General features: G+C 39.3%; 1 protein-coding gene across 7 annotated transcripts in view; it reads left to right on the forward strand.

Moving 5' to 3' along the window:
- The window catches only part of GREB1L (GREB1 like retinoic acid receptor coactivator), a 365194-nt gene that overhangs the window by 217481 nt on the left and 131640 nt on the right, over positions 1–16073 (forward strand). For all 7 annotated transcript variants that reach the window (XR_010131273.1, XR_008673625.2, XR_008673626.2 and 4 more), the window contains one exon: positions 12124–12304. Coding sequence is in view for 4 of the 7 variants with exons in the window: in XM_055368620.2 (XP_055224595.1) it covers positions 12124–12304 (181 nt within the window). In the remaining 3 variants the exon portion in view is untranslated. The remainder of the gene's footprint in view (positions 1–12123; positions 12305–16073) is intronic.

Genomic DNA, 16073 nt, shown 5'->3' on the forward strand with positions numbered 1-16073 from the left:
CTAAAAACACAAAAATTAGCCAAGCATGGTGGCATGCACCTGTAATCCCAGCTACTCAGGAGGCTGAGGTGGGAGGATCACTTGAACCTGGGAGGCAGAGGTTGCAGTGAGCTGAGATCGCATCACTGCACTCCAGCCTGGGTGACAGAGTGAGACTCCATCTCAAAAAAAGAAAAAGAAAAAAAACCAACAACTTCCTGCCTGGGAATCTAGAAACCTAACTGTGTATACACCTGTCCCCTTCCCTGCTGATCAGTGGAGGAGCTGCCCTGCTCTGTTTCAGCCTGACCCACACACCTCACCCCAGATAGTTTCCACCTTTGAGGAACCTCACGCTATTGCTTTTCTTCTCTCTCATTGCTTCAATTTTTTTCTCTGTGGGGTCTCATTCCATCAGTGTCAACCTGCCCCACTCTCTCAAAGACAAAACAAGACTCTGTTAATCCCACTTGGCCCTCCAGCTCCCCTCCTCCTACCAACTGCCAAACCAAGAGGGCTGTCCATCCTCACCTCTGTCTCCCAGTCACTCCCCGATACCTGGCACACTGGCTCCCACCCTCACAGCACCCTTGCCCGTATCACCAATCACCTTTTCGGTCCTTATCTGAGCTTTTGGCAACACCGGAGACCTCCATTCCTTTCATTAGATTCCTTTTGGTTCCTCTGGCTGCCAGGGCATGCTCCTTCCCAGCTTTTTTCCCACTGTGTGTGTGTGCGTGGTGCTCATGCACACACTGCAGTTCTCCAGCCCTGGCACTCAACACACTGTATGTTGTAGTTGCATGTTTATTAATGATCTTTCTCTTCAGCCAGAAAGTAAAATGAATATTTTACTATGCATGAATATTTGCTGAACAAATATTCAACATTTTGTTGAATTTTAAGTTCAAATCTATTTTGAAAGGCAAACACAGAAATAATATTTAAGATTTGGTGGCCCTCTGGTAAAAACAAATTTAGTCATTAAAGCCCATGTTCCAGAAATCTACTTTGGCCAAGAGTAAGAGACATTAGTTAATGTGTTCCCTAAAAGGTTATTAATCTAAACCTTTAGGGAACACGGTGACTCCCAACCACCACTGGCTCTGTTCTAGAACTCAATGAGTTGCAAGATGTCAGGAAGGAAGAAGAGTTACTGGTGCTCCTATGTTCCCACTCATGTCAAAAGTAAGATTTAGTATTTAGTTAGACACAGCCCTGGATCTCTTAGTACCACCATCAGTGCCGCAGGTGCGCCCTGCTGATATCCATGTTTTATTGTGGAGTTGGAAAGGTGTGACAATTTGCTTATGATTCATTTGAAAAATAAACTTGTTTAATTTCATAGAACTGTGATAAATTAAGTTAGTAAGGAAACAGAATAAAAGTGACGTTTCTTAGACTGGCCATTGCTCATCACTTCTGACGTTTTCAGATTCCTTGCCTCTGCTTATTTTTGAAAAACAAAACAAAGCATGAAAGTTAAGTCAGAAGCTAATGAAAAAGTTTATTTGTTCTCTTTTTTTGTTGTTTTGTTTTCGTTTTTGAGGTGGAATCTTGCTCTGTCACCCAGGCTGGAGTGCAGTGGCACGATCTTGGCTCACTGTGACCTCCGCTTCCCAGGTTCAAGTGATCCTCCTGCCTCAGTCTCCAGAGTAGCTGGGATTACAGGTACACACCACCACACCCAGCTAATTTTTGTATTTTTGGTAGAGACGGGGTTTTGCCATGTTGACCAGGCTGGTCTCGAACCACTGACCTTAGGTGATCCACCCGCCTTGGCCTCCCAAAGTGTTGGGATTACCGGTGTGAGCCACTGCACCCGGCCTAATGGAAAAGTTCATCTATGGGATGGAAGAGATAGGTATGGAATGACTATAATTTTGACTTTTGAGCCTTGAAAATGATTTATATATTCAAAAATAAAATAATGGGGAATGGCAAACTTAAAATTTAATACAAACAAATGAAGGAACCTAACTGCATATCACATTGATAACATTAACCACACAGCAGAAAGAATTAATTCAACTAATTTTTTTAACAGTTTTCTTACTGTATGCTGTTAATGTGACATATCCTATGGGGAAGAAAATTGGAAAGAAATCTTGAATTTGAATTAGAATGTTTGTTACTGGGAGTATTACTGATAATCTTAAAACTATTTTGTGTATATCATAGGAGAGAGCAGATAGGTAAATAGCTTAATGGTTCTTTTTTTTTTTTTTTTTTTTGAGATGGAGTCTCGCTCTGTCCCCCAGGCTGGAGTACAGTGGCGTGATCTCGGCTCACTGCAAGCTCCGCCTCCCGGATTCACGCCATTCTCCTGCCTCAGCCTCCCAAGTAGCTGGGACCACAAGCGCCTGCCACCGAGCCTGGCTAATTTTTTGTATTTTTAATAGAGATGGGGTTTCACCGTGAGAGTCAGGATGGTCTCGATCTCCTGACCTCAGGATCCGCCCACCTCGGCCTCCCAAAGTGCTGGGATTACAGGCGTGAGCCACCATGCCCGGCAGTAGTTGAATGTTGAAAACCAGGGTTCTCAAATGAAAGACGGGAACTTCAAATGTGAAATGGGAAAATAAGAAATATTCATTTTAGGTTTAAATTGGCAATAAAAGGGTGAAGTCATAATTTGAAAAAAGAAAAATCCTCCTGTCCACTGAAAGACAGGGTCTCACTCTGTTGCCCAGGTTGGAGTGCAGTGGCATGATCATGCCCCATTCCAGCCTCGAACTCCCAGGCTCAAGTAATCCTCCCACCTCAGCCTCCCAAGTATTTGGAACTACAGGCACATGCCACCACACTTGGCTAATTTTTTTTAGAGACAAGATCTCACCACGTTGCTCAGGCTGGTCTCAAACTCGTATCTGTGAGCACATGGAGCATTTAGGTTTGGGCTTTTAACACCATTCCCCACTGTCCCAGCTCTGAAGTGGAAACATTTCTGGAATATTTTGTTGTGTCAGAAAGTGAGAAAGTGCAAAGATTGATTGGAGCATGCCAAAAGGACATGGCAGCCTGCTTGAGGGGATTTATGGCTAAATTTGGAAATTTCGAGCGTCACAAGGAATGATAGCAATGGATTGCAACCTATTGAAAAATTTTTTAAAACCCATGAGTCCAGAACAATACTAAAAAATAAAAGGAACAGGAGAAGTGAAAGGTTAGGGGAATGCCTTCTCTACAGAAGAGTATCAATTAATAAATGCAGGAAAAATGATGGAATTAGAAAATCCCCACTTTGTAGTACCAATGTGTAATTATTGATTCTGACAAAGATGGATACTAAAGCCATTGAATAAAATGTCATTAGGGGGCCGGGGCGCGGTCGCTCACGCCTGTAATCCCAGCACTTTGGGAGGCCGAGGGGGGCGGATCACGAGGTCAAGAGATCGAGACTATCCTGGTCAGTATGGTAAAACCGCATCTCTACTATAAATACAAAAATTAGCCAGGCGTAGTGACACATGCCTGTAATCCCAGCTACTCAGGAGGCCGAGGCAGGAGAATCACTTGAATCCAAGAGGCAGAGGTTGCAGTGAGCCGAGATCGCGCCACTGCACTCTAGCCTGGGGACAGAGAGAGACACCATCTCAAAAAAAATAAAAATGTCAGGGAACAAATATTCACAAAGTCTCAAAGTATCATCCCATGGATCAAAAGCTAACAGAGGGAAAGGTATCTCTACAATGGAGAGATCTGGCAGTAGACACTGCCGTAAGCAAGTAATCAAAATTTGGCATCTCCAGTTATGAGACAAACTGACATTATGTGCAAAAAAGCACATAATGTCACCTATGAGGTATAATTGCCAAAACTGTTCAACCTGAGTCTGATCACAAGGAAGCTTCCAGACAGATCCAGATGGTGTGGCATCTTACAAAACAATTAGCTTGAATTTTAAAAAATAACATCATGAAAGATTAAAAAGAAAAAAGGTAAAAGAAAAGTCAGGGAGGCTGTTGGTTATTTTAAACATGGAGAATAAAGAGACATGACAACCAAGTATAATACTTAACTCATTTATTTTTTAATGGACAAAGATTGTATATATTTTTGATATAGAACATGACATGTTAAGTAAACATTATGGAATGGCTAAATCAAACTAATGAACATGTCCATTACCTCACATACTTATTATTTGTTTGTGGTGAAGAACATTTAACATCTACTCTCTTAGCAATTTTCAAGTATAAAATATATTATTATTAACTATAATTACCATGTTGTACAATCAATTCCCTGAACTTTTCCTCCTAACTGAAATTTTGTGTCCTTTAATAAACCTAATCTCCCCAGCCCCAAAACCCATGCTTAATTCTTAATTGGATACTTGAGTAAAATATAAAAAATTAAAACACAGCTCTGGGACAATTACTGAAACTCAAATATGGGCTGTGTATTAAAGAATATTATACTGATGTTGGTTCAGTTCCATAGATGTAATAATGATATCGTAGTTATACAGGAGAATGCCTTTGCTCTTAGGAAGAGCATATTGAAGGATTTAAGGGTAAAGTATTATGATATACGTTACTTATTTCCAAATTATTTAGCAAAAACACAACAATAAATAAAAAGTAACAAAGGAAAAGCAAATGTAGCAAAATATTAACAACTGATTAATCTAATTGAAGAGTATACAGGTATTTGTGACACTAGTCTTTCCATTTCTGTAGTAGTCTTTCCATTTCTGTAGTAGTCAAAATAGAATGTGAAGTTAAAATAGTTGCTTTTCATTGATGATGTATCTTTCAGATGGAATTCTGTAGAGTTATTATTGTCCTCAAATAGTTTCTAAAACATGGATGGGTAATTTACATTCCCCCTTTTTAAGAAGTTTTAATTATTCAATAGATCAAATTTATAAAGGATATTTTTAAAATCACAATGGAATGAGCACTCATTACCCACCAAAATAAGGAACATGGAAGACTGTTCCTCCCTGGTGCGCCTCCTTGATGCTAATGTCCCTCTCTTTTCAAAGGTAACCATTACACTGAATTTTGTGTTTATCATTCCCTTGCTTTTATTTATAGTTTTACCATAATGCCTTAACTTCTAAACCATATGTGCTTAATTTCATATACTTTAAACCTAAGTGGAACTACATTCTACGTATTCTCCTGTGATTTATATTTTATGCTTAATGTTACGTCCCTGAAGTTGTTCCTGCTGTTGTTTGTAGCTGTAATTCATTCTTTTTACTGATTTTTAGTATTCTTTTATATAAATACATCACATATATTTTAAAAAGCACAATTCTACTACTGATGTACATTTGTAATGTTTCTAGTTTTTTGATTCCTTCAAACAGTGCTGGTACACATATAAGAGTTTCTCTGGGAATAGAATTGTTGGAGCACAGGTTATGAACATTTTAAATTTTACCAAAGAATGCTAAATTTTTTCCAAAGTGATTATATTTACACTCCCACCTGCAAAGTATGTACTTCAGTAAATATTTGGTATGTGCACACCTCCTTAAATTTTTTTTATTTTAAAATAATTTTAGACATAAAAAAGTTGCAAAAATAGTACAAGGGATCTGAAAATGAAATTAAGAAAATTTTAATCACAAGAATATCAAAAAATACATAGGAATGAATTTGACAAAAGAAGTGCAAAGCTTATGCTTTGAAATAATGAAGCATTGCTGAACAAAATTAAAGAATACCTAAATAAATGAAAAGACATATTTATAAAATTGAAGATATATTAATATTTTTAAGATGACCATATTCCCCCAAATTGGTCTACAGTTTCAATGCATTCCCTACCAAAATCCCAGCTGGCTACTTTGCAGAGATTTACAAGCTGATCCTAAAATTCGTGTGGAAATTTGAGGACCCAGCATACCCAAAACATTATTGAAAAAGAATAACATTGGAAGACTCTCACTTCCCCATTTTAAGCTACAGTAAACTATATAAGCTACTGTACTCAAGACAGTGTGGTGATGACAAAATGATAAGCATATAGATAAACAAGATGGTATTGAGATTCCAGAAATAAACCTCCCATTTACAATCAATTCAATTTTGACAAGGGTGCCAAGACAGTTTAACAGAGAAAGAACAGTCTTTTCAACGAATGATGCTGGGACAACTGAATATCCACATGCAAAAGAATAAAGTTTGACCTCTACCTCACATACAAAAAATAACTCAAAATGGATCAAAGACCTAAATGTATGAGTTACAATTACAAAATTCTTAGAAGAAAATGGGTATAAATCTTTGTGACCTTGGAATACTAATAATTATTTCTTTCTTGCATATGACACCAAAAGCATAAACTTTTATACATAAACTGGACAATCCTCAAAATTCTAAATATTTGTACTTCAAAGGACCTCATCAAGAAAGTGAAAAGACAAGCCACAGAATGGGAGAAACTATTTGGAAATCATTTATCTGATACAGGACTATATCTACAATATTCAAGGACCTGTTACAATTCAATAATAAAAAGACAAATTGTTTAAGATATGGATGAAGGATCTGAATAGGCATCTGTCCAAAGGAGATACATGAATGGCCAGTGAACACATGAAAAGATGTTCCTCATTAGCCATTGGAGAAATGCGAATCAAAACCACAATGAGAGACTGCTGCACACCCCACTAGGATGACCCATAAAAGAGAGGTAGTAAGAATTGTTGAATATGTGGAGAAATTGGAACCTCGTACACTGCTGTTAGGAATTTAAAATGGTACAGCCGCTTTAGAAAACAGTCTAGTGGTTGTCCAAATGATTAAATATAGAGTTACTCTATGATCCAGCAATTCCACTCCAAGATATGAAATGAGCCGGGCGCAGTGGCTCACACCTGTAATCCCAGCACTTTGGGAGGCCGAGGCAGGTGGATCACAAGGTCAGGAGATTGAGAGCATCCTGGCTAACACAGTGAAACCCTGTCTCTACTAAAAACGCAAAAAAATTAGCCGGGCGTGGTGGCATGCACCTGTAGTCCCAGCTACTCAGGAGGCTGAGGCAGGACAATGGCGTGAACCCGGGAGGTGGAGCTCGCAGTGAGCCGAGGTCATGCCACTGCACTCCAGCCTGGGTGACAGAGCGAGACTCCATCTCAAAAAAAAAAAAAAAAAAGATACGAAATGAGAGAGAAGTGAAAATATACCTGCATGCAAAAACCTGTACACAAATGTTCATAGCAACATTATTCATAATAGCAAAAAAGCAGAAAAACCCAAATATCCACCAAGTGATGAATGGATAAATAAAATGTGGTATATCCATACAATGGAATATTAACAATAAAGAGAAATAAAGTATTGATGCATACTACAACATGGATGAAACTTGAAAACATTATTCCAAGTGAAAGAAGCCAATCACACAAGATTGCATCTTGTACAATCACACTTGCATGAAATGTCTAGAATAAGCCAGTCTATAGAGACACAAAGTAGACTGTGATTGCCTAGGGATGGGGGTGTTGAGGGAAGAATTGAGGGGTTAAATGTATGGAGTTTCCTTAGGAGGTGATGAAAATGTTTTAAAATTGTGGTGACTGTTGTCCAACTCCATGAATATATACTAAAAGCCATTGAATTATACATTATAAATGGGTAAATTATATGTGAATACATGCTTATATCAATCACTAAAGCTGTTAAAAAATCATAGAGTTCGCTAAACCCTTCACTCAATTTCTCTTAAAGTTAACAACTTACCTAACTATAATACAATTATCAGAGCAGGAACTCAGTGCCATAATGATACTGTTAACAAAAGATCTCACCAATCTTTCTCTTCGTGTCGTTTTTCCTGTTCCAGGTTCCAGTCCAGGTTCACACATTGCATTCAGTTATGTCCTCTTCATCTCCTGCAATCTATGACATTTCTTCAGTCTTTCCTGGCTTTTCATGACCTTAAGTGAATACTAATCAATTGTTTTGTGTAGGGAATGTTTGAGTTTTCTCACAATTAAATTGAGGTTTTGAGTTTTTGGCAAGAAAACCACAAAAGTGATACTGTGTCCTCATTGCATCATGTCAGGGAGTACATGAGGTTGATGTTTTATTATTGGTGATGTTAACCTTGATCACTTGATTAAGGTATGTCTGCCAAGTTTCTGCATTGTAAAGTTACTAGTTTCTTCTTTGGAAGTGATTTAAAATCTTGTGGAAATATTTTGAGCAATGGTAATATCCTGTTTTCATCAAACTTTCAACCACTAATTTTTGCATCCATTAGTGGATCTTGCCTGCAATTTATTGTAGTATTTCCAAGTTGATGATTTTCTGTCATTTTTTCCCTACATTTACTAGTAGGAGTTTGTTAATTAAATTCTGTAAGGAAAAGCTGTTCCTCCTCATTTATGTATGTATTTATAAATACAGGTCATTTTTATTTTATTCTATGGGTTATTTCCAACACTATAGTGATGATCATTATTATTTTGCTCAAATTTTCCAGCATTGGCCATTGGAGGCTCCTTCAGGCAGGCTCTTGTGGTTTTTTTTAACATATTATCATCCATTTTCACATACTGTTTCTTACTTTCTGAAACCATAAGACATTTGAGGGTTACTTTTTATTGTTCTGCCTCAACACTGGGATTAACCTTTTTTCCAAGAAACCTGATTCCTTGTATTGAAGAATGATATTTAGAAATCAAAATGTGGGCGTTAAGTGTGCCCATTGCTACTAGGATGTCATTGTGCCTAAGTCCACTCAGCAGACAGAGCTAGGAAATTATATGTATGTATATTAACCCATGAATGCACACATATACCTCTCTATTTCTATATCTACCTATCTATGTTTAAAAATATGAGTTATTTGTAACTTCTTTCTCTGACAGGAAGAAACCTAGTTCTCATTATCTACAATATATTCACTTCTTTGACTTTTTTTCTGGTTTTACACAATTACTAACTCATACTTCTGTGCCCAAACCACTGTCTTATTAACAAAGAAATTCTTAATTTCCAGTGAGACAAACCTCTCCCATGTTTTCTACTTCAGAACTATCTTGACTCTTTGTGGTTCTTTGCTCGGCCATATACATTTTAAAAACATTTTTTCAAGTAAAATTTAAAAAATCAAACCTGTTGGGCTAGGATCATGCCTATAATCCCAGTGCTTTGAGAGGCCAAAGCTGGAGGACTGCTTGAGGCCAGGGGTTTGAGACCAGCGTGGGCAACATAGTGAGACCCCCATCTCTATAAAAAAAAAAAAAAAAAAAATTAGCCAGGCATGCTAGCACATGCCTGCAGGCCCAGCTACTCAGGACGCTGAGGCAGGAGGATAGCTTGAGCCCAGTAGCTCAAGGCCACAGTGAAATGTGATCACATGACTGCACTCAGCGTGGGTGACAGAACACGACTCTTGTCTCTTTAAATTTTTTTTTAAAAAAAGGTAATTTTATTGGAATTACATTAAGTCTCTAGATAAGTTTGAGGAAAATTTAATTTTTATTTTATGATGTAGCTCTATTTAGATCATTTTTAACATAATTAATAGTTTCATCATTTTCTCCATAAAGGTCTTACATACGTTTTGTAAGATTTATTCCTAGATACATAATATTTTTTGAACTTACTGTAAATGTTTTTTTAAAGTACACTTCCTAACTACTGCCTGTGTACAGAAATGCAACTGATCTTTGTAAATTTATTTTGAATCTATCAACTAAATTCTTATTGATTCATCCATAGATTATTTTGTGTTTTCTACACAGACATATTATTAGTAAACAATGATAGTTTTGTTCTTACTTGTTTTGTTTCTTTGTAGTTATAAGCCAAATATATATATATATATATATATATATATATATATATATATATCTCAGGATATACAATTACAAAATGTGAGTCAGGCTGCACAATATGCATAGAAAAAAACAGGAAAGAAAGCACAAAAATGGAAGCAGTGAATTAAAGAATTATGGATACATTTTTATTTTTAAATGTATCTCTATACTTTCTAGTTTTTCCAAAATAAGTATGTATCACTTTCATTATGAGGAAGAAAAAATAAAAGCAAGTCTATAACACAATTTAAAAGTAGGGATGATCTACTAAAAATGCCCAGCTGCAAATAAAACAATCAGGTAGCTCTGATGTGCCTGCTGAGGACAGATCCAGCACCCTGCATAGTTATGGACTAATATACCGTGTTATATCCAAGAAAACAACCTCTTAGATTTCTGGAACTTTGTTTTTCCAGTAAGGGAATGTATGGAATTGACCTGTCAAAGATATACAGTCATCTTTACACTGGACCTTAGCCAAAAAGCCACAATCGGTCTTTATTTCATTTGTTTTGAAAGGCAGCAAACTCTTAATTATCAATACAGTATATTTTATCCTCTTTATGAATTATTTATGATCTTTTTAGGATGCCTTAACTCACGCTGCTTATTTCCTAAGGATAAACAGGAAATACAGACTAATTTGCAACTGGTACTACACTCCCTATTTTACAGATAAGGAAACAGACACTTCAGAGATTAAGTAGGTCCTTTCTCTAATGCCTCTACCTGCTTCCTCTGCCTACCCCATAGTACCTTGTCTCCATCATGACACTCATCAGAATTTTCTGTCTTCTCCATCATGAACTCCATGAGATTTAGATCTTAGTCCTGTTCCCCTCTATCCCCAGACCTAGCACAGTAAGTGGCATGGCACACAGTAGATGATCAATAAATAGCTATCGAAGGTTGAATGAGTTTTTTCCTCTCTTTTGTTTCTTTTCTTTTTTTTTTTTTTTTTTTGAAACAGTCTCACTGTATTGCCCAGGCTGGAGTGCAGTGGTGTGATCTTGGCGCACTGCAACCTCGGCCTCCTGGGTTGAAGCAATTCTCCTCCTCAGCCTTCTGAGTAGCTGGGACTACAGGCGTGCGCCACCACACCTGGCTAATGTTTGTATTTTTTATAGAGATAAGGTCTCACTATGTTGCCCAGGCTGGTGTGGAACTCCTGGCCTCAAGTGGTCCGCCTGTCTTAGCTTCCCAAAGTGCTGGAATTACAGGCATGAGCCACCACACCCAGCCACAATCCACTTTCACAAAAAAATCACAGTACCTGCCAAATTAAATGTTTGATTGATTGCTTTTGGAAATATTCACAGCAAAATTTGACTACATTTGGGTGGGAATTGAAAACAAATGGTGAGTAAAGCCTCCTAATGAACAGTGTTTGAAAGCAAAATTACCTTTCTCTCCACCTTTTCTGGTATAAAGAATTTTTCGTATGGTAAAACTTTTTTTCTGTTGTACCATTTAGGCCTGTTAGTATTACAGATTCTAGATGCTAATTGCATGTAATTGTTCACTGAGCTGCATTTATATTAAAAGAAAAGACAGATAAAATTAAGTCAATATAATTCATAAAAGTCTCTTCATTTAAAGGAAGATTTCTTCTTTTAATCAATTATCTCAACAACAGTTTTATGTGCCTAGAACTACTTTAGATGTGTGCAGAAGTAATTTTATTATAGACAGAGATAATGATACAGTATCAAAGTTTCATAGTTTCTAACATTTTGAAAATATAGCAATCATGACTAATTCAGTTCAGTTTATTAAGTTGGTACATAAATCCAACATTCACTGAGGTCTGCCAGTGCTCTAAATACTGTGCAAGATGGTCACTGTATAAAAATGAGTAAAACACTACCATAAAAAGCTCACAATCTAATGTGGTATCCTTGAACATTATATTGGTTTTTTTTTTTCTTGTATATGGTTTGTTGCCAAATTTAGGGTAAAAAAGGCTTATATTAATTTGGTCAAGAGCTGTAGCCCAAAGCTTAATTTTTTTCCAGGTGGCCTGTTGAAGCCATTAGCAGCAGCATGTTATATACAAACAGAATTTAATGAAGCAAAGGTCTCATACACTCAGCTGCCTTTATCTCATGTACCAGAATGTTCCCTGTATTTGTGTCAGGGATGGGAGGTGAGCGGCAGTGTTACAAAGAAAAGGATATCTGATATTTCCTCCTCATGCTGTGATGGGGAACATAAGAAAGAAAAAACATCTGCTCTGTAAATCTCTTCATACAGTTGGTACCCAGTGTCAGCTGACAATGAACTCAAGTCTATCTCCTGTGTGTGTGTGTATGTGTAAAAGTGTGTTAAAAGATGAACTTTTTTCTTCTTGGCAGGTGTCCTTGTAGACTTGGGTCTGGAGGAAAATGGGACAGCCCATCAGAGAGCAGAAAAATATGTTGTTCGTCTAGACAATGAGATTCAAACCAAGTTTGAAGTTTTTATGAGGAGAGTGAAACAGAACCCGTACACACTGTTTGTGCTAGTTCATGACAACTCCCATGTGGAACTAACGAGGTGATTGGTTCAGAGTGAGCAAATGGAGTCTCCCTTCTACAGGAATAATTGTTACCTAATGAAATATGTTAAAGATGGACGGGCGCAGTGGCTCACACCTGTAATCCCAACACTTTGGGAGGCTGAGGCGGGTGGATCACTTGAGGTCAGGAGTTAGAGACCAGCCTGGCCAACATGGTGAAACCCCATCTCTGCTAAAAATACAAAAATTAGCTGGGCCTGGTAGTGCATGCCGGTAATCCCAGCTACTTGGGAGGCTGAGGCAGGAGAATTGTTTGAACCCAGGCGCTGGAGGTTCCAGTGAGCCAAGATCACACCACTGCACTCCTGTCTGGGTGACAGAGTGAGACTTTGTCTCAAAAAAAAAAAAAAAGAAAGAAAAGAAAATGTGTTAAAGGTGATTCCAAAGCCCAGGGACCCTAATGTTTGCCATCTTCTTACTGGTAACTTTTTCCTACCCTTTTCTTGCTTCCTCGACTTCTCTCATCGATTTCATGTTGGTTTTATGTTAACTACATATATTAGTCCATTTTCATGCTGCTAATAAGGACATACCCGAGACTGGAAAATTTACAAAAGAGGTTTCATTGGACTCACAGCTCCTCGTAGCTGGGGAAGCCTCACAATCATGGCATAAGGCAGGGAGGAGCAAGTCACATCTTACATGGATGGCGGCAGGCAAAGAGAGAATGAGGAAGATGTAAAAGCAGAAACCTCTGATAATATCATCAGATCTCGTGAGACTTACTGTCACAAGAACAACACGGGAAAGACCCACCTCCATAATTCAGTCATCTCCCACTGGGTCCCTCCCACAACACATGGGAATTATGGGAGCTACAAGATGAGATTTGGGTGGGGATACAGAGCCAAACCATATCTTTCCACCCCTGGCCCCTCCCAAATCTCATATCTTCACATTTCAAAACCAATTGTGCCTTCCCAACAGTCTCCCAAAGTCTCAACACTTTTCAGCATTAACCCAAAAATCCAAGTCCAAAGTCTCATCTGAGACAAGGCAAGTCCCTTCTGCCTATGAGCCTGTAAAATCAAAAGCAAGTTAGTTACTTCCTAGATACAATGGGGGTACAGGCATTGGATAAATACAGCCATTCCAAATGGGAGAAATTGGCTAAAACAAAGAGGCTACTGGCACCAGTAGGAACTCAGTGTGGTGGGTCTGACCCCACATTTCCCTTCCACACTGCCCTAGCAGAGGTTCTCCATGAGGACCCCACCCCTGCAGCAAACTTTTGCCTGGGCATGCAGGCATTTCCATACATCTTCTGAAATCTAGGCAGAGGCTCCCAAACCTCAGTTGTTGACTTCTGTGTACCCACAGGCTCAACACCATGTGGAAGGTGCCAAGGTTTGGGGCTTCCACCCTCTGAAGCAACAGCCCAAGCTGTACATTGGCCCCTTTAGTCATGGCTGGAGCAGCTAGGATGTGGGGCTTCAAGTCCCTAGGCTGCACACAGCACAGGGCCCGCCCCAAAAAACCACTTTTCCCTCCTTGCCCACAAAAACACTTTTTCCTCCTAGGCCTCTAGGTTTGTGGATGGGAGGGGCTGCCATGAAGACCTCTGACATGCCCTGGAGACATTTTCCCCCATTGTCTTGGGAATTAAGATTCCGCTACTTGTTACTTATGCAAATTTCTCCAGCCAGCTTCTTCAGGGAAACTCCCCCTTATGATACTATCAGATCTCATGAGACTTTCGTTATCACGAGACCAGCATGGGAAAGACCCATCCCCATAATTCAATCATCTCCCACCGGGTCCCTCCCACAACACATGAGAATTATGGGAACTACAAGATAAGATTTGGGTGCGGAAACAGAGCCAAACCATATCACTACACTCTGGATGAATTTAGAGATTCCTGAAAAAAATTTGTTTTAAGAGCTTTGTGGAACTCAGCTTCGTTAGAGAAAGGACAGCAATAAGGAGGTTAAGATGAATGAGCTCCTGGAAGGGAGATGTGCTTCCCTCTCTGCCTCCACCCCACTTTTCCATTTGGCCTTGCTTCTTTTCCTTCCTCTCTCACTATTTCTCCTCTTCCTTGCCCTTCTCTCTTCCCTCTTGCCTTTAAAAGCAGTAGAGATGCCACTTTCATGACCTGAAACCTTCCCCACTTTCCCAGTTTAAACAAGAGAGTATCATATTTACTGGATGAACTTATTATTTTTGAGATAGAGTCTCACTCTGTCACCCAGGCTGGAGTGCAGTGATGCGATCTCGGCTCACTGCAACCCCCGCCTTCCGGGTTCAAGCAATTCTGTGCCTCAGCCTCCTGAGTAGCTGGGATTACAGATGCCAGCCACACGTCTGGCTAATTTTTGTATTTTTAGTAGAGATGGGGTTTCAACATCTTGGCCAGGCCAGCCTTGAACTCCTGACCTCGTGATACACCCACCTTGGCCTCCCAAAGTGCTGGGATTACAGGCGTGAGCCACCATGCCTGGCCTGGATGAACTTATTAATGAAAGAAAAGTTGGCAGGGTGCGGTGGCTCACACCTATAATCCCAGCACTTTGAGAAGCCAAGGTGGGTGGATTACTTGGGGTCAAGAGTTCAAGACCAGCCTGGCCAACATGGTGAAACCCCGTCTCTACCAAAAATACAAAAAAATTAGCTGGGTGTGGTGGCACATGCCTGTAATCCCAGCTACTTGGGAGGCTGAAGCAGGAAAATCACTTGAACCCAGGAGGCAGAGGTTGCAGTGAGCGGAGATTATGCCACTGCACTCCAACCTGGGTGACACAGAGAGAGACTCCGTCTCAAAAAAAAAAAAAAAAAAAAAAAAAAAAGAGTCAAATATGGAGCCATATTTGCTCCCAGATCAAATTCTAGTAATTATCTGGTAGGGGGCATCTTTGCTCCTATGGATCAAAAAGCAAATCAGCAGGGGTGGGGGGTGGCAAATAGTCATCGTGTATTACATATCATGGTTTGTCCTCACCATGTAGTGGGGAGAGAAATTTCAGACATCGTCAAGCATTTGTAGATGTTCTTTTCTCCAGGAGATGCTGAGGTTAGGAATCTGGAAGTTTTTGGTTTGTGGTAGGGAAATGTCAGAATTGCAAAGCTCTTTTTCAGAAGCCAGAAAGTGTTTGATAATACTCCACAATCTGAAACCTAGAGCCATACATAGGTATAAATAAGATCTTGTAGAACTTGTTAGATTTTGAAGAAAGGAAGGGAGGGAGAGAGAGAGAGTGAGAAAAGAAATTTTGCCCACATCTGTTCAGGTCTTGGTAGTCTTCTATGAGCAGGAATAGCTCATTGACCCCGTACACCTCATCTTTGAAAGTTTTGGGTGATATTTCTGAGGATACATGTTGGGACTTCTCTGAATTTAATTTTTTTTTGTTGTTGTTTTGGGGTTTTGTTTTTTTTTTAAACAGTCTCACTGTGTTGCCCAGGCTGGAGCACAGTGGCGTGATTTCTGCTCACCGCCACCTCCTCCTCCTGGTTCAAGCAATTCTCCTGCCTTAGCCTCCCGAGTAGCTAGGATTACAGGCACACACCGCCACACCCAGCTAATTTTTTTTGTATTTTTTTTTTAATAGAGATGGGGTTTCACCATGTTGGCCAGGCTGGTCTTGAACTCCTGACCTCAGGTGGTCCATCTGCCTTGGCCTCCCAAAGTGCTGGGATTACAGACGTGAGCCACCATGCCCGGCCCAACTGCAGATTTAGATATCACTGGCCTAAATGACTGAGTTTGCACTTTGAGGTATATTGGGAATAAAGTGAAAAGGAAAA

The sequence above is a fragment of the Gorilla gorilla genome, chromosome 17 (genome assembly GCF_029281585.2).
Source record: "Gorilla gorilla gorilla isolate KB3781 chromosome 17, NHGRI_mGorGor1-v2.1_pri, whole genome shotgun sequence".
Lineage (NCBI taxonomy): Eukaryota > Metazoa > Chordata > Mammalia > Primates > Hominidae > Gorilla > Gorilla gorilla.